At 50.9% G+C, this 22,708-nt stretch overlaps 2 protein-coding genes across 3 annotated transcripts; both read right to left on the bottom strand.

Annotated features, from left to right (window-relative positions):
• Positions 1 to 339: 339 nt before the first annotated feature.
• Positions 340 to 19,471, bottom strand: LOC143824234 (claudin-4-like). 2 transcript variants are annotated; one of them, XM_077311278.1, is made up of 2 exons: positions 19,310 to 19,471; positions 340 to 2,116 (listed from the first exon to the last, which is right to left on the bottom strand). In XM_077311278.1, exon 2 carries the CDS (start codon positions 2,112 to 2,114, stop codon positions 1,470 to 1,472), a length of 645 nt encoding a protein of 214 aa, XP_077167393.1. In that variant the 5' UTR covers positions 2,115 to 2,116; positions 19,310 to 19,471; the 3' UTR covers positions 340 to 1,469. The 2 variants fall into 2 exon arrangements, with proteins under 2 accessions (XP_077167393.1, XP_077167394.1); XM_077311279.1 differs by lacking the exon at positions 19,310 to 19,471 and adding an exon at positions 4,652 to 5,176.
• On the bottom strand, positions 7,247 to 9,589 carry LOC143824551 (claudin-4-like). Its single transcript, XM_077311938.1, has one exon. It carries the CDS (start codon positions 9,494 to 9,496, stop codon positions 8,867 to 8,869), a length of 630 nt encoding a protein of 209 aa, XP_077168053.1. The 5' UTR covers positions 9,497 to 9,589; the 3' UTR covers positions 7,247 to 8,866.
• Positions 19,472 to 22,708: the final 3,237 nt, after the last annotated feature.

Consider the following 22,708-nt stretch of genomic DNA (forward strand, 5'->3'; position numbering starts at 1 on the left):
CTTTCACAAGACAGATAAGCACCACAGGTTTTTTTAAAGGTTTGTTTTAAATTTCCAAATTACACCGCTAAGATACATACTCCTTTTGCATGCGCCAATCTTTCCGATGTGTCCAGTTGCCACGCAGAGGGACAGATAGAGCCACAGGGCTTTCAAAAGGTTTGTTTTTAAATGCTAGATTACAGACAGCGAGGATACACGCTACTTTTACATGGTATAAACCAACGCTTCTCAACTTTTTTGGGGGGGGGACTATGGCTCCTTGAGGAGCTCTTCTTGAATTCCAGGAACAAGGATACAACACAACACGAACAGGATACAACACAGCATGAACAGGTAGACAGAAAACCATTTATTATTGAACACAAAAACAAACAAACGTTTCAACAAACTGGAAACACTTCTTACAAGACAGTATGAAGTTAAAATTTGGGACATTCCACCAAGAAAAGCATGTGTGTTCATCTCTCCCCGCCCCATGCATTAATTCAAGCACACCCAAAGGGACGGACTGCACAATTTCCTCATCTTTCCCTAGATGAGCTTTCTAGTAAATGACAACTTGGAGAGCCCGTTAGCAGCCCCCCAACCCCTCCCTCATAAACCCTTTGGGCTCCCCTTTTCCAGTCTGTGGCCCCCTTCCAATGTGCCAGAGCCCTCCAGGAGCCTATATGGGCCCCATTGAGAATGGCTGGTATAAAACACTGCCGCCATGGGCAATTTGCCAGTAAGAAGGCAGGAGAAGAATGTCCCCAAGAAGTCACCAGGGACTGCAAAACAGCTGGATGCTTACAAGAAGATGCGGAAAAGTAACAAACGTGCAAATAGTGCCAGGGTTTTAAAAAAGTAAATATTTTGTCGGGTGGGGATGCAAAAGGTGAAAAGGGGTGGTGTGTAGCAACCCTGGACTATGTATGTATGAATGTTTCCATGCAAAGAAGGGGGACAAGCAGGGAAACGGGTGGAGGAGGGCCAGCCCTTCTCTCCAAACATTATTGAGCCCAGCTTGGCAATCGGGTGGAAAAGGGCGTCCTTCTGCCTGCTTTACAGCTGACGGCCGAGAGAAAGTGGCTTGTCCGAAGCCCCAACTGGTTAATCTGCGGCTTGAACTGGCGTCAGCCACACTTCAGTTGATTTTTTTTCTCCCCGGGCTGTTGGCAACCCTAGTCCCCAGGATTCTCTAGGGAAACCTGTATTAGGGGAAACCATCTAAAACTCATCCGTGTTTTTGCAGCAGGATCTAGTTCCGCTACCGGCATTGATAGGTCCTGCAGATTACACAAGAACGGGCTGGCGTGGACATTTCCTCAGCCACAAAACCTTCCACGCTTGAGCTGTGAGGAGGAGATGTGGAGGGTTTGGGAAGACGGTTTGAGCATCGCTCATCCTCCGTGATCTCCCGTTATCTGTCAGAGTCCCGGAGAAGAGTCAGGCCATCATCCTCCACGAGGTCTGGAGAACGAGGGGAGCTACACATAGTCCTTCCGGGCATAGCTCGGTGGGCTGGAGCGTTTTGCCGCAAAATATCTCACCTGGGGTTTCTTGGCCTTGTTTTGAGGGAAGAGGCAGCAGAGGGTGGAGCCCCCAAAGACCAAGAGGGCGCTGGCCGCCCAGCCCACGTACAGCGCGACGCCCAGCTCTCGTTTCAGGGCTTCGGGCACCAGCGGGTTGTAGAAGTTGCTGATGATGGAGCTGGCCGACCAAGACACGGGGACCAGAAGGGCCAGGCCAGCCAGGACGAACACCGTGCCGGCCACGGCCGAGACTTTGGCCTTGATGCTTCGGTCCTCTACGCAGCGGGTGCACTCGGCACCGGTGACAGCGACCAGGAGGGCCAGGAAGGCCATGGCGATGGAGACCACCACCAGGGCCCGGGCGGCCTGCAGGTCCGACGGGAGGTCCAGCAAGGAGTCGTAAATCTTGCACTGCATCTGGCCGGTGCTCTCGTAGACGCAGCTCATCCAGAGGCCTTCCCAGAAGACCTGCGCCGTGATGATGTTGGAGCCGATGAAAGCCGTCATCTTCCACATGGGCAGGGCGCAGGCCAAGATGGCCCCCAGGCAGCCCAAGATGGACAGGGCCAGCCCCAGCAGCTGCAGGGCCAGGGCTGCCATGGCTGGAAAAGAGCAGAGGGGTGGGTTAGGGGGAACTGAGATGACCAGGGGAGGCGGTCGGGAGCGGGTGAATCCAGTGCACCTCAACCCCTTTCCCCCCCCCCAAAGTATAATTTGTTTTATTTAACTTCTTTCATGCCCCATCTTTCTCCCCAGTGGGCCCGAGAGAGGCTTCCGGCATTTGCCTCTCTTCCGTTCTACCTTCACAACAACCCTGCGAGGTAGGCTAGGCTGCGAGCGGGGGCCCGTCCCACAGATCACCCAGCAAGCTTCCATGGCAGAGTGGGTATTCCAACCTGGGTCTCTCAGATCCCGGACCAACATTTCGCCACTTGGGATTGCCAGAGCCCAGTTGGCGCCTGGAGATCTCTCGCTGTTGCAGCGGCCCTCCAGCCAACCAAGACCAGTACCTCTGGAGAAAATGGCTGCTGCAGAGGGAGGGGTCTATGGCATCGTGCCCTGCTAGAGGTCCCTCCTCTCCTGAAACCCCGCCCTCCCCAGGCTCCGCACCCCTGAATCTCCAGGTATTTTCCAACCCAGAGCTGGTGAGCCTATAACCACTGCCCCGTGCCCTGTTGATTCAAGAAACTAAGTAGCCAGTAAATCCTTTTGTCCCACCCATCTCTCATCTGCGCTCTCCCGCGCTCTGCCCACATTTCCCCGCCATGCTCTTGCCTGTGATCTTCAATCCTCCGGCTTCACCACCCTCAAACGCCAACTCTCCGGTTCATGGAAAGAGCTCTGCTCATTCATTCTCAGGTCCAGCCTCTCCCCGAACAATCAGGAGGCGTTCCCTGCTCCATCTTCCTCCCAGTCCCTTTCCAAACCTACCTGTCCTCTGTTTTTAATCAACATTATAATTTTAAAACTCACAAGCGTTATCTCAAGCAATTGAGACTATCTCTACCTAAATTGCTCCGAATCCACCCAGCCCTTCCTTGTTTTGATCGTCCTCCAAGCAAATCTGGCCACAACAGAAGTTATTTCGGTGCTTTTTGCCTGACAACGTGCCTTTGATCGCCTCCGAATTGGACTTATTCTGTGGGGGTGGTATAATAGGTTTTCCCCTGAGTTGATCGTTTAGCCTGCATTGGAGTAATACATGTACTGATGTCTCAATGCTCCCATCCTGGCCGATGAATAAACGATCACAGATGGGTATTTTTTGGAATAAGCCTTCCCTAAAAGCGGACGGAAGCATGTTATATCGTAGGAGTGTAAATGATCTCCTATGATCTGGGAAAACGGGATTAGATAAATAAGGGAATGGCCTCCAATTATTAAGTGGGGGCATTGGAAAAAAGTGAATTTTTTACTTGATTGAACTGTTTCTTATGTCGATCTTACCGATATAGAACAACTTCACACTCCCAACCAGATACAAAGAAGGATGCTTACCTTTTAAGACCTGTTCTATGAAGACTAGCTTAAAAACACATGCACACCCCTCCTCAGTTTCCAGCCCATCCTCTGAAGGTGCCATTTTCTCCAGGGGAACCGATCTCTGTCCTCTGGGGACCCCTCATCATTCCAGGAGGAGTCCAGGCTCCACTGGGAGGTTGGCAACCCCCTCTTTGTGCAGCCCTCCCACCCAGTGTTCTCTTTAAACCAGACCCCTGCTTGGCATATGTGGGGCCGGGCTGAGTGCGGTTAGATACGCCCACAGAATCGGCCAACATCTTAGTTTCAGCTCTTGTTCCGCACATGTTATATAATGTGTTTCAGCAGCTGGATTTTCCTGTGCGAAACTGGAAAATCTGCTTCCAAAGTGCATGGGAAGGACATTATCCAACAGGTGTGGAATTCGTGGATTTGCCCTGGATTGGGTTTGAAAAATGCATTCCCGGCATGTTCTCCTCGGAGACGTTCCAGCTGCCAAAAAAATGCAACTCCTCAAACAGTGGTTCAAAGGAAACCCTACTGGAGTTGGTACATTTTTTTTAATTTAAAAAAAATCTCCATGGCTGTTGACCAGCCAAGGAAGGAATAGTTCTCAGGGGCAAAACGCCTCAAGTTGTCGGTGGCCTAGAGACAGACAATTTGGCTGCAGCCTCGCAGGGAGGGGGCCCTTGGGGTGTTGCTCAGGAGGAGAAGCTCTGTTGCATCATGGCTTTTGCTTTGATCTGCCAGGCTCTTGCAAAGGAGCGATTATGAAACCCGGGGCGCCAACGGTGAGGCTTTCAAAAGCCCTTGAGAAAGCACAACAAGAAGAGACCGCCAAATGCAAGCCCAGGGGAAAGGGTAGAACTGCCCCAGAACTGGGAATCGCAGAAATGGAGAGCCCAGAATCAGAACCTGGACTCGGATGTGAGCTATAGAAGCTGCCTCAGAACAGGCGGTGCTGCTGTACGCACCCAGAAACGCAAGCTGTGTGGATTTTGCAAGCAGAAAGGAATTTGATGCCGCCTACGCACCAGTTTCTGCACCCCAAATAGATTTTGCAAGCTCCTCATCCACAGATGACGCACAGTCCCGGAGAGGCGTACCCTGATAAGGCCTGATACAGTCCGGGTGGCCTTTGCAGCCTGTAGCCTCACCTTGGCCCTACGAATAGGCCACGAAGATTCCCGATTGGCTGAGCCCAGTATTGTCTCCTCCGGCCGGCAGTAGCTCTCCGGGATCTCGGACGCAGAAAGTCGTTGAGCTGGAGATGCCCAGAAGCGACCCTGGACCCCCTTGCTCCAAGATTGTGCTTCCCTAATGCAAAATCTGTGGGGCCAGGGGAGCCAGAAGCCAGCAAACGCCTCTCCCCTGCTGTTTTTCTCTTCTTGGCTAGACTGCCCAAGAGAAGCAGTCAAGTCAGGTTGTTCGCTTGGCCGACTTGTGGATGCAGTTCTCTGCTGGGAGCGAAGAAGACCCAGCAGGAAGATGGGCAAAGCCAGGCGGGTGATTCTAGAGCCTGGTTTTTATCAGCAGCTCCACTTATAGGGTGACCAGCTCTGGGTTAGGAAATAACTGGAGATTTGGGGGGGGGTGGAGCCTGCGGAGGGTGAGGTTTGAGGAAGGGGAGGAGCTTCAGTGGGGTATAATGTTGGCAACCTGATCCACCTACCAGGGTGGGGCGATGGGCCTGACAAAGTGTAATGTTCCGCATGCGCAGCCACAGGCCTCCGCACATGCGCATCGGTTCCAGCCCCTGAGACCCTACTGCGGAGTCAACAGGGATGCAATTACAGCTGGACTCCAGGAGACAGAGGCCAGTTTCCCTGGAAAATAGAAGGGTGGACTCCGTAGCATTCTACTCCACTGTGCTCCCTCCTTGCCCCGCCTTGCCCCCTCCTGGCTCCACCCCCAAAGTCTCCAGATATTGTCCAGCCCAGAACTGATGATGCTAGGAAGTAGGGATGCCAGTCCCCAGGTAGGACCTGGAGAACCCCATGAATTACAGCTCATTTCCAAGCGACCGAGATCAGTTCCTCTGAAGAAAATGGCTGTTTTGGAGTGTGGATCCCATAACGTTATACCTCAGAGTTGGGGAGAGGCCCTTACCAGGTGGTTTAAGTAAAGATGACTGTGATCTCAGGGGCAGAGTGCTCCAAATCTGTGGAACTCCCTGCCGCAGGAAGCCATAAAGGCAATTAGACCCTTTCGTGAAGGATTAGGTCCTTTGGTGCCTTGAATGCAAGTCACTCGGAATGGACACCACCAGGGGGTGGAATAGCGGCCAAACCATCATGGATGGCTCATCAAGAGGCACCGTCTACCAATGGGATCCTCCTGCCGGGAAGGAAGAGAGGGTTTGTGTGCCTGGTGCCATTTTCTCTGACACTCCCCTCCAGGCTTTTGTTGCCTCAGTCCCAAATGACTGGGTTCCATGGGCTTCCTTCGGCTCTGAGCCAAAAGAAACACTCTGGCATCAAGGCAGAGCACGATGGGAAGTAGTTTCCTGTGGGCGGCACAGCCTCTTAAGCCACCCCTGTATTACTAAATTGCTAAGGGGTGTCGATTCACTGACGTTTCAACTGCTGCAAACAAGACAGCCAGCTTGGTGTAGTGGTCAGGAGTGAAGACTTTTCAACTGGCGAGCCGGGTTTGATCCCTTGCTCCCCCACATGCAGCCAGCTGGGTGACCTTGGGCTCGCCACGGCACTGAGAAAGCTGTTCTGACCGGGCAGGAATATCAGGGCTCTCTCAGCCTCACCCACCCCACAGGGTGTCTGCTTCAGTAATATCAGGGCTCTCTCAGCCTCGCCTCCTTCACAGGGTGTCTGTTGTGGGGAGAGGAAAGGGACTGTAAGCCGCTTTGAGACTCCTTTGGGTAGAGGAAGGCGGCATCTAAGAACCAACTCTTCTTCTTCCTTGGGAGATGCTGACAGAGCTCTCTCTTCCTGTGTGTGTATGTGTGTGCGTGAAGGGCGTTCACATTATTTCTAACCCGCCTCTCTGTGTTTTCAAGGCAGCTCATGATCCAGCACGAAACCAGGAGCCACCTGAAGCTTCCTTCTACTTAATCAGACTCTCGTCAAATTCATGATCATCTACTCAGGCTGGTTACAACTCCCTGTGGTCTCCAGCACCTACTGCTCGCTCCTTTTAAACTGGAGATGCAGGGGATTGAACCTGGGACCTTTTGCACACCAAGCAGATACTCTGTCAATGAGCCACACCCGCCTCATTCCAAAGAAATCCATGCACGGGTGTGGGCCGAAGGTCTCAGTCTGATGGGCAGCCGGATGGGAGATCTCCTGAGAATGCCCCCCTCCTCCCCACAGATCCTTAAAGATCCACGGTGGAAGTGTAGACTAATAACGAAGGAATAAAATAAAAAGAGGAGGAGGGAGTTAAAATGGGAGCACAGTCTTTAAAAACCACCCAAATTTAATGCATGAAAACTGGTGACATCAGTGACTTTAACGTAACCAAATAACAAAACCATTGCAAGATGTTTCTCCATAATCCTGACAACAGCCCTGCAGGCTGGTGGAGATGAATGACCCAGATACAGAGGCTGAGACAGAGGGGTGAGCTGCCTTAAGCTCTTTCCAGAGGTGAGATTCAAAGGACAGCTTTTCTGGCTCTCTGCTACAACACTTCTCCAAGGGGAAGCCTTTTCACTTTGGAGCTCAAAGCAGGCTCCTCTTCAGCTTAAAGAAGTCGAGCGGAGCGAGATAAATCAGCAAGAGGCTCTTGAGTCCTCAAAAATACGTGCATTTATTTAACACAATTTATTCAACACTGCTTACAGGCTGCTTTTCTGGAAACTTTAACATAGTTCACAAACAGACAGAAAATCGTTTTAGGCCATGAAATGAAATAAAATACGGAGGGGTTGGGGAGGGTATAGCTTATCTCTTGCCTCTATTTCTGACAATCTCTAATATGGACAGATCAGAATTACCGACCCTGCAAGGAAGCAGGGAAGACTCTCACAACACCACCCTGTGCCGTGCAAACAGGATGGGCACCAGAGGCAAATCCTGACAGATCCTTAGGTTATTGAGTGCTGTGAAAAAGTCACTTTGCACATGCACAGAAGAACACTCTTGGTTATTTCGTAAACTGCAGGCCCTGATATTCAAAATAGTCCCTTCCAAAAGTACAGAGCTGGGGCCATGGAGAAGAGGAGATGGAGATTATAATTTCTAAAACAGCAGGTTGTGATATTTAGGGGTTCCTCAAAGCCCCTTGTTTTGCTCTGGGATTTCTCTTTCTTCACCCCACAATGCAGGGCTTAAGTTACAATTCCTCACTGGTGCTACCACGGCACTCTGCACATGATCAGAGCACCATCCTGGGCAGCATGACTGCATGGATAAACAGTTCTTTTAATGCATCACAAAGAGGATCTCGGCACTGAAAGCAGGGAACAGATCTTAAGTCCGTTCCCAAATTAAGGTCAGCTTAGGGCTTGAGGCTTGACCTTCTCTCCTATGTTACCACCATGCTTCCCAATTTTAGCTAATAATTTAATATCAGAAAAGCCATCCTAATTTTCTATTCGGCCTCCGGTGGACAATGAGGAAGCCCATCTGTCATGCATGACTCGACCCACCCAAAGATAGGGTGCAGCTCTTGCCTCTCGCTGTGTCAGGAGGGAGAAAGGCTCACGCACTTCTATCTTACATCTTTCGGTGTTCATTTAAATACCGGACCGAACCCGCCAACCAGTAGCCGGGACCCCCGTACGACCTTGAGAGTCCTTTGCGGTCATCTACCAGGGTCCAAAACACCAAGATCAGACCAATATTCCCGATCCCGTCTCCACGTTCCCCCAGTCCTCACTCCCAGCCACCCTGCTGTGCCAGCAGGGGACAGTCTTCAAGCACTGGGCAGCCAGAGATGGCCCTGGAAACAAAAAAAACGTAAACTCCAAATTCAGTGCTGTCGCTCTCCCTTCTATTCTGGTGATGGGGTGATGCAAAAGCAAGGAGGAAAATCCTTCCGCCTCCCCAGTCCTGCTCGGCAAGCTGCAATCCATTGGACGACCTTGCAGATAACCTGCCGCCCCTGGTCCAAAGGAGATGCCTCAGAAACTGGCCTCCATGCATTTCCAGCAAGTGACAGGACGGGCATCCCCTCCAGCCAATCACAAGTCTCCATTTCAGGCCCTTTACGTTTCCTCCAAGGAGTGAATGTTGGAGAGTGATGCCCGCTTTCAGAATCAGGGCGAGGAGCACCAGCCACAGCTCTGAGTTTTTACATTGCGGAAGGAGGGTCTGTCCGACAGAGAAAAAAACGCAGTCTTAGATCTCCCCCGCTGGGGTCGCTGGAGGCCCCGGGCCAAAAACCCCAGCAGGGAAACGGGCGGATTTTTAGACGTAGTTGCTGTTCGGCATGGATCGGGCTGCCGTGTACTTGGCGGAATATTGCTTCTCGTTTTTCGGGGGGCAGTTCCAACAGAGCAAGGCCCCTCCGAGGAGGAGCAGGCCGGCGGAGGCCCAGCCGATGTAAAGGGAGGCGCCCAGTTCCCGTTTCTGACTCTCGGGCACCATGGGGTTGTAGAAGTCCCGGATGATGTTGTTGGCGGTCCAGCAGAGGGGGATGAGGAGCATGAGGCCGGACAAGACGAAGACGATGCCGGAGAAGATGACGACCTTGGCCTTGGTGGCTTCGTCCTCCACGCAGTTGGTGCATTTCCCGCCCATGATGGCGAAGAAGATGCCCACCACCGCCAGGACCATTGCGACGATCACCAGGGCCCGGGCGGCTTGCATGTCCTGCGACAGGGCCAGCATGGACTCGTAGATTTTGCACTGCATCTGCCCGGTGCTCTGGACCACGCAGGTCATCCACAGGCCGTCCCAGATGATCTGAGCCACCACGATGTTGTTGCCGATGAAGGCCGTCACGCGCCACATCGGCAGGCCGCAGCAGAGGATGGAGCCCAGCCAGCCAATGACCGACAGGGTGATGCCCAACACCTGTATCCCCATGGTAGCCATGGCGCCCCGCTCCCGGCTCCTCGCACCTGCCACTGAACCGAAACGGGAGAGCGGCTGAAACCGGAGACGCGGCTGTGCTACTGAGCTGCGGGTGGTACATTTGGGGAAATTATAGGTCTCGGCAGGGGGGGGGCGGAGCCTCCCAAGTCCCATCCAGTCTGAATAGACTCTGAGGCCCAAACCAGTTTGCCAGGATTCTTTCTCTCCATCGCAGGCCGGGATCTTTGCTTTTCAAGGATAGAGCTGCCTCCTGGACTGGGAGGACTGGTTTTTTCCCTTTTCCCAACCGAGTCAAATTAAACCTCAGCCAGGACGAAAAGGGGCGGGCCGGGGGGGGATGAGTTAGGATAAGGCACGCCAAGGGTGTGTGAAACGTTCGTCCTGCTGTCTGGCAAAGCAGAACACCGGATGAATCCACTTAATGAGTCAAGCCCAAGGGCCGTCGGGTCCAGCATACTGTTTCCAAGGGGGGGCAGCCAAGCTTTCCTGGGGAGCTCCCAAGAAGGATAGGAAAGCAGCCGCCCTGGTCCCCAACCACAGATATTCGAAGGGACTGGGTGCCTGACAGGGGCTCCCTTTTCCTTACATCAAGAATGAGCCAATTCAGGTTTCTTTGTCAAAGTTCGTCTCGCCCAGCTCATCTGCTAGCCAAATGCATTGTCTTAGAAACTGATGATCTAAACCTGGACACGAAGGCACCATTTTTTGCTATCGGAGCAAAAGGGAGTCCATCCGGTCCCACAACCTGTTCCCAAAGTGGCCAATCACTTGTTTTGCATGAGTGGTGTTTCCTTGTCGCATCTGCTCTTTGGACGTGCACAGGTACTGTACATGGAAGTGCCAATTAGCTAAGAGACCTTGATAGGCAAATCTAGGGTTGCCAACTTCCAGGTGGCACCTGGCAACCTCCCACTATTACAGTTGACTTCCAGGTGACTGTGATTGGTTCTCCTGGAGAAAATGACTGCTTTGGAGGATGGAGTCTGTGGCATTATATCCTGCTGAGGTCCCTCTACTCCTCTGACCCCGTCCTTCCCAGGTTCCACCCCCAAAATCTCCAGGTATTTCCCAGCCCTGAGATGGCCACTGGCCAGGACAGCACAACTGTTTTATTAGAGCCCTGGGGCCCCCTCCCTGTGTACAAGGAGCCTTACAAGGGTGACCTCCAGATGCAGCCAGCTGGGTGACCTTGTGGTAGTCACGGTTCTGGCAGAAGCTGTTCTCACAGAGCAGTAACATCAGGGCTTTCTCAGCCTCGCCTACCTCACAGGGAGTCTGTTGTGGAGAGAGGACGGGAAGGCCGCTTGGAGACTCCTTTGAGTAGTGAAAAGCGGGATATAAAAACCAACTCTTATTATTATTTCTGGTGCACCTTAGCAAACTATGACTGGGCCAGGGAGCTTGTTCAGCCCTGATTTCAGCATCAGAAATAAGCCAAGCTTGCTCTGGTGGGTAGCCATGTTTTCTCCAAACCAATCAGGGCTGGATCACCAGTCCCTTTCCCCACTCTGGAACTACAGTGTCTGGCTGATGGCTAATCTTCTCAGCGACCCTCTGTACCTGGAAGTATTATATCCCCTCATGCCTTTTCCTGATGGCCATTTTTCCTCATCCTAAACTGCCGCACCATCAAGCTCCCATTGGTGTCATACCCAAAGTACCCATTCAAACCAGAATGAGTTACATCAACAACGAGCCAATTCAGGTTTCTTTGTCAAAGAACCGCTCACCCGCTAGCAGTTTCCATTCCTTTGTCTCAAAACGCATTGTCTTAGAAGCTGATGACCTAAACCTGGCCCCAGGATTCATTCAGGGGCATAAAAACACCCTGCTTGGCTCAATCCAGTGTGGTGATTTGGACTTAACATTCACCCAGTGTTGTGAATTAACGCATTCTTTACTGCTTGTTTGCAAGGACCATTATTGGACTATGGAACGTCAGACGGTAGCTCTTCAAACCTTTGCTGACCCCCAAACGTAATTGTCTGCTGCAACTTCTCAATGCTTTGATTTCTTCTGTGTGCTTGTTTGATTTAAATAACATGAATGTGTGTTGGAGACTTTTGTTTTGTTCTTCAATGAAAATGCTCTTTATTAATTCCAAAGTCTGCCTCTTCCTGGGATTTCTAGCTAGATTCTCCCCCTGTCTAAATTGGTGAGCAATCCGCTGATTACCCCCTCTCACAAAGGTTTGGTATTGCACAAATTGGTTTGGTATTGCACTGTTCCATCGTTATATTATTTTATTATATTGTTATACTGTTTCATTATTCTGTTATATGGTTACAACCACTGTTATTAATTACTGTATGTTTTTATCGAAGACTGTTTCATGTATCATTGACTAGTTTTAATGTAAACCGCCCTGAGCCTTTGGGGAGGGCGGTATATAAATCTAAATAAATAAAATAAAATAAAGTGAAATCTCCTAGAATTACGTATTTCCCCATCATAAATTCAGGAGACAGGTCTGTTTTGAGTAACATTTCAGCAAGGAGCTCCATAGGCTAACACTATATCTTTTGTGGGGACGGTATGCCCCCTCTTTCCTTACTCTGAGTTCTGCTGTGTCCCAGATGTTGTCCTTCCCACACCTTCACTTGTGATCTAGCCTGGATGCTCCATCCACAGCCTACAGACCGGGTCCATAAATCAATCACTCATCCTGGGAGGTCCAGCCACACCCATCCCTGGCCATTGAGCGCATCAAACTAGTCAGAACACCGATAGTTGCCTCACAAAGAAAAAAATCCCTGTGCCACAAACAGGGAAGAAAGTAAATGATGTGGAGGAAGAGAACCAGATGTTTCCTGGTCTACACAGCCTCCTTCCCCCTCGTTCTGTTGTGGAGGATGGGGAAATTAGTTCGAGATTAATTTTCCAGCACCACCACCGATGTTCATCCCACCTACTCTTTGCTCCTTTACTTCTGTTGTCTCCCTCATGGACAAACTATTGTCGTGAATCATTTCCATGGATCCTTATAGACTGACCCAATGGGATGCAACTGGTTTTATGGATTTGCTTTACGGAATTGACACGTACAGGTCACAAAAGCTGCCCCTTGACTGTCCTAATTTGCAATGTGTTTCATTGTAAAATCACAAATGATTATAATATTTGCATGGTGCAATGAAATTCCCTCCCCAGGCTCTGCCCTCCCCAGGCTGTATCCCTAAAATCTCCAAGAATTTCCCAGCCCTGAGCGGTCAACCCGAGCTAACCGTGGCTGTCTATAAGCCCACCGTGAAAGACTGGGTAAGGGGCAAAGAGAGACTTCCAAGGGACGGCGACCTTCCTGAGAATGGGCATTTGTTTATTTTTTAAAGCATTAAGACCCAGCGTTTCCCCTCGGCTCACGGCAATTTACAATCTATAATTTAAAACATCCGGGAACAGCAGTATTCCAGTCCACTCCCAACCAAGGAAAGTGCTTACAGCTTGCACTTCTTTAAAGCTCTGCCAAATAAAATAGCCTCCAGAGAGTTTCTGAAGGCAAGTTTCCCCTCGCTTCCTTGGAGAGCCTTTCCGGTAAGAAAGAGGAACTGGAGAGAACGCATGGGCCCTAGAGGATGCCAGGTTGGGGACCTTTGGGGAGGAGGAGGAAGAAGAAGAGTTTTTATATGCTGCTTTTCTCTACCTGAAGGAGTCTCAAAGCGGCTTACATTCTCCTTCCCTGTCCTCTCCCCACAACAGACAACCTGTGAGGTGGGTGAGGCTGAGAGAGCCCTGATATTACTGAAGAAGAGTTGGTTCTTATATGCCCCTTTTCTCTACCAGAAGGAGTCTCAAAGCGGCTTACAGTCGCCTTCCCTGTCCTCTCCCCACAACAGACAACCTGTGAGGTGGGTGAGGCTAAGAGAGCCCTGATATTACTGCTCAGTCAGAACAGATTTATCAGTGCTGTGGCGAGCCCAAGGTCACTCAGCTGGCTGCATGTGGGGGAGCGAGGAATCAAACCCGGCTTGCCAGATTAAAAGTCCGCACTCCCAACCACTACACCAAGGTGGCAGGCTGAAGAAGTTGGTGCATGAGAGAAAGATACATGAGTCCCAGGCCATGAAGGGCACTGCATGTTTGAGACACACTCCCACTAAAGCAGGCTCTCTCAACCAGGGTTTCAGGAAACCCTGGGGTTTCTTGATGGCCCTGGAAAGGTTTCCAGAGTGGGTGGGAGTTCATTAATTTTTAATCTATTTTTAAAATATTTGTTAAATATTTATTGGCTGATATGACCACACATGGTCCTGTCGACCCACCTATCCCTCCCCAAATGGCCAGTGATGGGCCTGGAGGGGGTGGGAAGGGGAGGGACCCCAGGTGGGCATGTACACAGCTCTGCTTCCAAGTCATATTCTGCAAGTTGGTGCCGTTTTGGGGGGTCCTCAAAAACCCGAAGAATGTTTCAGGGGTTTCTCAGTGGTAAAAAAGTTGAGAAAGGCTGCAGTAAAGCATGTCTTAGTTGTGCATGGCTCCCCATTCAGTACCAGAGCTCTGTTTTGAGTGCTTTTCATCCTCCCTCCAAAAGGACACCGCAGACTTAATTGCCTCTTCGAGAGCACACCCATTCCACCCGTCTCCTCATTCAAAAATAAAAATAAGCACGCGCCTAATATCGGTTCTGAATTCTGGTAGTGCACCTGGCTGAATTTCGCAAGGTCTTGGGAATCAAAGAGCCCGCCACAAAATAAGTTCACCCAAGCCATTTGGATACAGCTCCTCTGCGGGGGCCTTTCTCCGTAACAGCAGAGAGAGTGTAGAAATCCCAAAATGTTTGCAGCATGACTGTCAGGGATCAGACTCCCAGGCAGGAACGTGATGAGCAGGCCCGATGACTTTGGGGGCCGAGAAAGTGAGGCCTTCAGCACGGCTGCAGGAGAGCTAGAAGAGGAGCAGCCCAGCCAGCTGGTATCCCGAGATCTCAATCAAGACCTCGCTGAGAGAGGAATTCAAGATTGCCATCTGTTTTTCCCCCAGGACGTGGGAACCTGCTCCTCCCTTCTACTCGTCCTGTTCTCCCAACTGGCAGGAGATTGCTGACCGCAGGGGAGGTGGGGGCTGCTTCTCAGAGCCAGGGAAGGGCCAGAGGGGACCTGCCGCGCCTGGGACCTGCACTGATTTGCCCCACCTAACAGTTTGTAGGGGGGATGCTGGGTGGACAGAGCAAAGTGCCTTAGGTTAGATGCGTGTCCTTTCAAGCAGGTATGCGGTTGCCAACTCCAGCTTAAGAGAATCCTGGAGATTTAGAACAGGAGCCTGAGGAGGGCAGAATTTAAGGAGAAGGGAGCTCAGAGGTCGTTTCGTTTGCCTGCTGGAGCTGGGGGTCCCTGCAGGGGAGCTGCGCAGGTTTAAAATGCACAGTTTAAAATGGCAATGTTTAAAATAGTTTGACAGTCTTGCTTGGATTAGGGGGACTGCAGTCTGCACTGCTGTGAACAGCTTGGTGTCGTGGTTAAAAGTTAAAAGTGGCATCTGGAGAGCTAGGTTTGATCCCCCCCCCCACTCTTCCATATGCGGCCAGCTGAGTGACCTTGGACTAGTATATTTCTCTCTGAGCTCTCAGATGAGTAACCTTGGGCCAGTCACAGTTCTCTCCAAGCTCTCTCAGCCTCACAGGGTGTCTGTTGTGGAGAGAGGAAGGGTAGCTGATTGTAAGCCTCTTTGAGACACCTTCCAGTAGTAAAAAGGGGAGTACAACAAAAAAGCACTTTTTCTGCTCTATCTGATTGAAAGGCTGGAAGACACTTTGGGTCCCCACTGAGGAGAAGAACAAGGTATAAATACTGAAGCAAAGAAATCTGACTTTGCCAGTTCGGCCTCAGTGAAAAGTGTTCCACACCCGCTCTGGCAGGATCATCGACTCTCCTGCTAGCATCCTGTTTTCGTACCCATCCTGGAATGCTGGGTGTTCTGCCTTCATTTGCTAATAACTTCCCACCCATTCTCTTACGCACACACTCTCTCTCCTCTTTGGATGTGCACACTGCAGCGTAACAAAAAAGGTCTTGCGCCCTCTTTCTCCAGCTGCCAATGACCACTGTCACCCTCGAAGGATGTGCAGGCAGCAAGCAGGGACCTTCACATCATACCTGGTTCCAGCAGGTGCAGATAACAATCCCCTCCCCCCCCCAAAAAAAATGTCTGCATTGGATTTATTTATTTTTTTATTTATATGCTGCCACTTTTCCTAAGACCCGCAGCGGTTCGTAGAATAAAACGTTAAAATACAATAAAACCCCATAAAACCCCAAATTACAATAAAACAGCAAGTGGCCAGACAACTTCTAGATACAGTCCCGTCCCACCTTGTTCAGCCGTAGACCAAGTCCTCTTCCACTGGGAGTGGGGGAAGAACTAATAAACCTTGGGAAGGGGTCCTTTGTTGGAATACTGGGTTCTGTCCCTAGCCTCAACCATTTGAATGACCTTTGAATGACATTTGATGGGTTTCTTTTCGCCCTGAGCCTCACTGGCAGCCACCTTCCCACTGAAAAGCAGAATTTTAAAATACTGCATGCGTCTGAGGATGAAGCAGGATCCCACAAGCCTCTAATCAAGACATACCGAGGATCTTGGTGTCTTTCGTTTGGACTCACACTCCCGAAAGTATAGAAATAAGCAGAAATGTTTTTGTTTTGTTTCCCCAATTTCCACACGCATTTTGTAATTAGCTAATCCTTTTTCAAGGCTACCAATAAAGCACGGTGCCCGGAAGAGATTGCAAAGATGAATCATTAAAAATGTATCGTTACTAGAAAGGGATTCCCGAAACGGGTTTCTTAAAAAAAAATACAAATGCATATAAAAAGTCTGCAGGTCCAGATGGGTAGCCATGCCGGTCTGTCTGTAGTGAGCGTTCATGGGTCGCTGCTCCCTTCTTCAGATTAACTGAGCAATGATTCACAAAAACTCATCCCCTGCCACACAATTATGTTAGCCTTTAAGGCGCTACTGGACTTTTGCTCTTTTCTGCGGCTATCAAAAGGCTAAATACCTAAAACGATTTTAAAACCGAGATTCTCTCCTGGGTGTGTGTGAGAAGTGGAAATAAGAAATGTGGCCCCAACCTAAAAAAAAAAAAGCATCCAAAACACCCAAGACATATGCTTATTAAAAATAATTGTTTTTCTTTGTCTGCAAACCTTTGCCCTATTAATGGACTAAAGTCACATACATAACTGACCCGTCAACTATGGGGTCTTGAGGAGCATATTAAAGAGGGTATCATGTATTATGAGCCTCTTGTGGCGCAGAGTGGTAAGACAGCAGACATGCAGTCTGAAAGCTCTGCCCATGAGGCTGGGAGTTCGATCCCAGCAGCCGGCTCAAGGTCGACTCAGCCTTCCATCCTTCCGGGGTCAGTATAATGAGTACCCATCTTGCTGGGGGGTAAAATGGTAATGACTGGGGAAGGCACTGGCAAACCACCCCGTATTGATTCTGCCATGAAAACACTGGAGGGCATCACCCCGAGGGTCAGACATGACCTGGTGCTTGCACAGGGGATACCTTTACCTTTTACATATAGATCATGCATATCGACGAGCAGACTATTCCATGCAGTCGATGCACACTTTGCATGAAGCCATGGCCACGCCCTTGTGTTTATATGCAGGCTGACTTACAGCCTGACTCATTCATTTGCTCACTAAAGACCTGGTCAAGGGACAGCTGCAGCAGGCGAGAAGCTGGCAGTCCGAGACAGCCACTGTTTTCCTAGAAAAAGCTACAAAGGGAGGGAAGGTGCTTTTGCATCTCACCCATAAAATCTGCTGTATAACCAGAACCACCTCGACTGGATAGCTCAGGCTAGTCTGCTCTGGCCAGATCTCTACAAGCCAAGCAGGGCCAGTATCTAGATGGGAAACTGCCAAGGAAATCCAGGGTCGCCATGCAGAGATAGGCAATGGCAAACTTCCTCTGAATGTACCTTGAAATGTCCATGGGGTCGCCATACGTCGTCTGCAAATTTAGGGTAAAAAAAAATCTAAAAGGTATCCAGCACTTGTGTCGACAAGCAGACCCTAGTGCAGGGGTGGCCAAACTGTAGCTGTCCAGATGACCATGGGCTACAGTTCCCATGAACCCTTGCCAGCATGAGCCCTCATGGGGATTGTAGTCCATGGACATGTGGACAGCCACAGTTTGGCCTAGTGGTTAGAGCAGGGGTAATCAAACTGCAGCCCTCCAGATGTCCATGGACTACAATTCCCCTGATTCTCATCTGGAGGGCTGCAGTTTGATTACCCCTGGGTTAGAGCCTCAAAGGCCAACTCTGCACACTGGGTGACCTTGGGCCTGCAATGAGAAAATGGAGGACAGGAGAGCGATGTACGTGCAGTGGGAGGCAACCACACAAAAGAACGGAGCAGTAGCTACTTCTTCACGTTGGGATTGTGAAAGTGAAACCCTCATAAATGGGAGAGATCAAAGTGTAGAGAAGGAGAGGAGAGTTTAAGAGTTTCCCTTGATGGCCCTCTGGCCACCCCTAAGGAAGCTGACAACACCGGGCCGAAGGACTCTCTCCCTGAATCACCGGCCCATAGAAACCCTATAACTTCAACCCAACCCAATTCATGTGTCACAGTGAACACAAGTACATCCTGTATGCACCTGTGTACTTTACAAATTAAATCAGGGACCGATACCCGAAATAAGGGCTTTAAATCCAATGTGGACCTGGAGTGTGTACGTAGCATTGCCAACTCAGGGTTGAGAAATTCCTGAAGATTTTGGGATGGAGCCCAAGTAGCATGAGGTTTAGGGCGGGACCTCAGCAGAGTATAGAAGGAGGAGGAGGAGGAGGAGTTGGTTCTTATATGCCACTTTTCCCTACCTGAAGGAGTCTCAAAGCGGCTTACATTCGCCTTCCCTTTCCTCTCCCCACAACAGACACCCTGTGAGGTGGGTGAGGCTGAGAGGGCCCTGATATTACTGCTCAGTCAGAACAGTTTTTATCAGTGCTGTGGCGAACCCAAAGTCACCCAGCTGGCTGCATGTGGGGGAGCGGGGAATCAAACCTGGCTTGCCAGATTAGAAGTCTGCACTCCTAACCACTCCACCAAGCTGGCTCTTCCTTCCACCCTCCATAGTAGCCGTTTTCTCCAGGGGAACTGATCTAACGAGAGAAGCATGGTCTAAGAAACATCAAATGTAGACTATACATGGATTGTACCAGTACTTTCACTGCAACTTGTGAACAGGACTGTATTTGTCCAATGAGGCCCTGGTTCCTGGCCTCTTTTGCCACTGTTCAGAGGAGAAGGCCACATGCCTTAGCCCCACAACCCAAAATCCTCCTCGTCCTGGAGATCGGGTGACAGCAAAGAGCCCATCCTGGTCTATTACTTGCCCTAATGCTTCCAAGTGCGTTGCTCTCCCTCCCTCAAAATGGTCAGTTTGTCCCGGAACATGAACACCAATTCCTGGGGGCAAAGTGCTATGTCCCTTGACCAAACCGGCAAAGCAAATAGACATGAAGGTACAAGACGGGTCACTACATCCTGACCTGTGCGACAGGGCACCCACCAGCAAGGTGGGGGGCCAGTGAGACGGTTCTAAATGTCAGGGGCTGGTAGCCAGTTCTGGACAGAATCTGACTCCACTCCCCAGGACTGAGATCCAAGGCCGAATTGGATCGTTATCAGCTTCCCTTTTTCACAAGCACAACACCTGAGACATTTCTAGGGGCAAATGCCGTTCAGAGAGCTGCAGGTGGGCTGATGGTGGGTCCCTCTTCGCTGGGCATTCACGACGTCCAGAGAGGGGGAGTTATGCTGTGGGGACAAATGAACAGAGGAGAGGTTCACTCACCCGTGGAGATTTCTGCGGCCGCCGGAGAACAGGGGAGCTGATCCCAGGCCGTGGGGAAGGGAGGGGGTGGCTGCTTCGGCTGCGAGGGTCCCTGGGCATCCAGCAGAGCTGCAGGACAAGTTCCTTGAGAGGGAAGGCTGGCCCAGGCAGGTTGCCAGGGGAGGCGGGGAGCCGTGGGCAGAGAGCCATAAGGCTCAGGAGCAAGGTGGCAGGAGGGCGTGCGGGAGCGTGCGCCCAGACGGACTGAATCTACAGGCCTTTGTTTCGGGAGCCATGCTAATACCGTGCAGGGAGAAAATGCATAGTTGGGGATGACCTCTCCTCCTCGGCATCCCTCACCTGCTTCAGGTTGTCCTGGGTGTGAGCATAGGAATGCCTTTCGTGTCTGCTCCGCGACCCGGCAAAAACCTTGCAAAAATGCCGTCGTAGCGGCAAGCCAGGTGGGAATCGGCAGGCCTCGTGGGCGATTTGTAGATGTGCATTATGAGCCCTTGGGGAGTGGGGGGGGGAGAAGTGGGGCATTACACTTAACTAAGAGAAAGGTTTAGAAAAACCAGTGCTTCCAACTGCGGCCATCCTGTTGTTTCCATAGACATATACATGAGCACGCATTGGACAGAGGTGAATTGCCTTTATACTGGTCGAATGAGAGTTGGGTCCTTTGAGTTGGGAAACTCATAGAGATTTAGAAAGTCCTGAAGATTTGGGGCGAGGGGGATGCACCCTGCAAAAGGCTGACTTTGGGGACGTGAGAGACCTCAGCGGGGCATAATGACAGAGTCCAGCCTCCAAAGGAGCCCTTTTGTTCTGGGTGAAACGATCTTTATAATCTGGAGAACGATTGTCACTCTGGGATGTCTCCTGGGAGGCTGGCAACTGAAGATGCACCATCTGCACAGACTGGCAGCAGCTCTTTTCCTTCCGCCTGCTGTTTGGTGAGAGCCAGTTTGGTGTAGTGGTTAGGAGTGCGGACTTCTTATCTGGCATGCCAGGTTTGATTCCCTGCTCCCCCACATGCAGCCAGCTGGGTGACCTTGGGCTCTCCACGGCACTGATAAAACTGTTTTGACCAAGCAGGAATATCAAGGTTGTCTCAGCCTCCCCCACCCCACAGGGTGTCTGTTGTGCGGAGAGGAAAGGGAAAGCAACTGTAAGCCGCTTTGAGACACTTTCGGGTAGGGAAAAGCAGCATATAAGAACCAACTCTTCTTCTTCTTCTTCTTTGTGGCCTTCTGACATGGAGCTGCGGGATTAACTCTGTCCGGAGGCACATCCAAAGCAAGCAGCCTGCCGCCGAATGACGCCCCTTTGGAGTCTGCGCCGGGGCCAGCAGCTCTTGCCGGAACAGGTGAAGGGAGGATACCTTTCTTAGGGATGTGCATTTGGAGATTTACTAATCATCCCAGGGAAACAGGGGAAATGTTGGCCATGCTCCCAGTCCCAGACGTTTGGGAGTGGCCGGAACTCACTCTTCTTCTTAGACGGTGCTTCTGGTTCCTTGCTGTCTGGTTGCGTTTCCAGGAAGGCGGAAGGGAGGCAGGAAGGGCCAGCAAAAGGAAAGGAACGCTCTGCATCAGGGGTTTTGCATGCAAGAGAAGTGCTGACCAAAGCAGAAGGATGATGAAATACAATCACCCAGACTGGCACGTTCTGCTGATCCGGGAACGTTCAGGGTGGGTTTATTTGGAGGCAGGCGGGGCCCCATCATTTCCCTGCCCTGCCCACTACTTTTCTCGGAGAGTCGCCGTGTTTGCTTCCCACGGCTCCCTCCTGGGACTGCCGGCTGCCTCCACGTGCCTGCTCTGCAGGGAGGGTTGCCAGCCTCCAGATGGTGGCTGGAGATCAATGAACCCAGAGAACCTGGCTGCTTCGGAAGTTGGACTCTACGGTATTAGACTCTGTCGAAGGCCCCCCCCTCCCCAAACCTTGGCCCTTTCAGGCTGCTCCCCCAACATCTCCAGGTATTTCCCAACTCAGAGCTGGCAACCTTCTCAACAATGGCGGATCTCCTATAAAATGATTTGTTCTATTTGCTCGGAATTAGGAAACCTCCTGTTGTCATTAAAGCAAGTTCCAGGTTTGGGGGGTCCGGGACAGACAATGCCCAGAAGAGGAGTCTTCTGACCATCACCAGTACCTGCAATCAGGCCTTCCTTCCAACTCACCTGCTGGATTCTCACCTGCCTTTTCCCCTTATTGATCATATGTCCTTTTCCTGATGGTGCTGGGCAGTGTGTGGAACAGGGGAGGGCTCTGTGGCTGGAATATGCTAGAGCTGCAGTGCGCATTATTGAACAGCATAAGAAGCACATCCTACAGGGAGCAATGGAGGAGATATGTCATTAGCATATTTAGATTCAAGAATGAATGAATGAATGAATGAATGAATGAATGAATGAATGAATGAATGAATGAATGAATGAATGAATGAATGAATGAATGAAAGAGGAATTTCCTGATACTTTCAAAGAATTGCCACTGGCTCCTGACTGGCTCATCTGAAGACCTCCTGCTTCTTTGAGCACACATCCTGCCTACTTTTCCCTCTTGAACGTTAGTCAGTTAAACTGTTGGGACTCTCTCTCCCTCTGCTTTTAACTCACAGATTTTGGTTGCTCCTTTCAATAAAACTGTTGCATTCTTTTAAGCGGCTGGGGCTCTGCCCCTCTTTGCATATTGAAACTCTGCTTACATCAGCGACAGTCAGCATCTGCCTGGCATGCGGAAGGTCCCAGGTTCAATCCCCCTTAACTCCAGTTAAAGGATCTGGCAGCAGGTGATGTGGAAGATCTCTGCCTGAGATCCTGGAGAGCCACTGAGACACTGGAGAGCTAAACCTGAGCAGACCACACTGGCTTTGATGGACCAAGTGTCCAATTCAGCATAAGACAGTTTGATGTTTTCCTATGCCCAGTGGGAGTGCCCCCACCACACCTCACTTGCAAGGCTTTCCCTGGGAGCCCATGGCTGGGGAGCGCTGCAAAATTCAAAAGCGAACAGAGGAGCAAGAACAACCAGCACAAACAGAAGCCGTTTTGAATAGAACGGCCTGAATCAGACCCTCAAGACTTTTGCCTCGGACCCTGTTCTGAATCTACTTCATGTGAAAGAACAGGACTGAGGTGGGCTACAGGGGGATTCACCATCTCACCGGGTGGCTTATAAAACCACAACTCACTGTTGTGGTCTTTTCTCATCAGGCTTCCTTCCCCATGGCTGGGGCTCTCAACAGAAATATTGTGAAGGGTCTCGATCAAACGGGCAACAGCCTCGTTATTTGCGCACTGAAAGAAGCCAACAGCCAGCCGTGTGTCCTGTCCCCCCCTCCACACACACACACACACCCCGGCTTGCCTGAGTTGGAGGTACTTGAAACCTGGGCAGGAGGCCATGGATCGG

This window comes from Paroedura picta, chromosome 15 (assembly GCF_049243985.1).
Source record: "Paroedura picta isolate Pp20150507F chromosome 15, Ppicta_v3.0, whole genome shotgun sequence".
NCBI lineage: Eukaryota > Metazoa > Chordata > Lepidosauria > Squamata > Gekkonidae > Paroedura > Paroedura picta.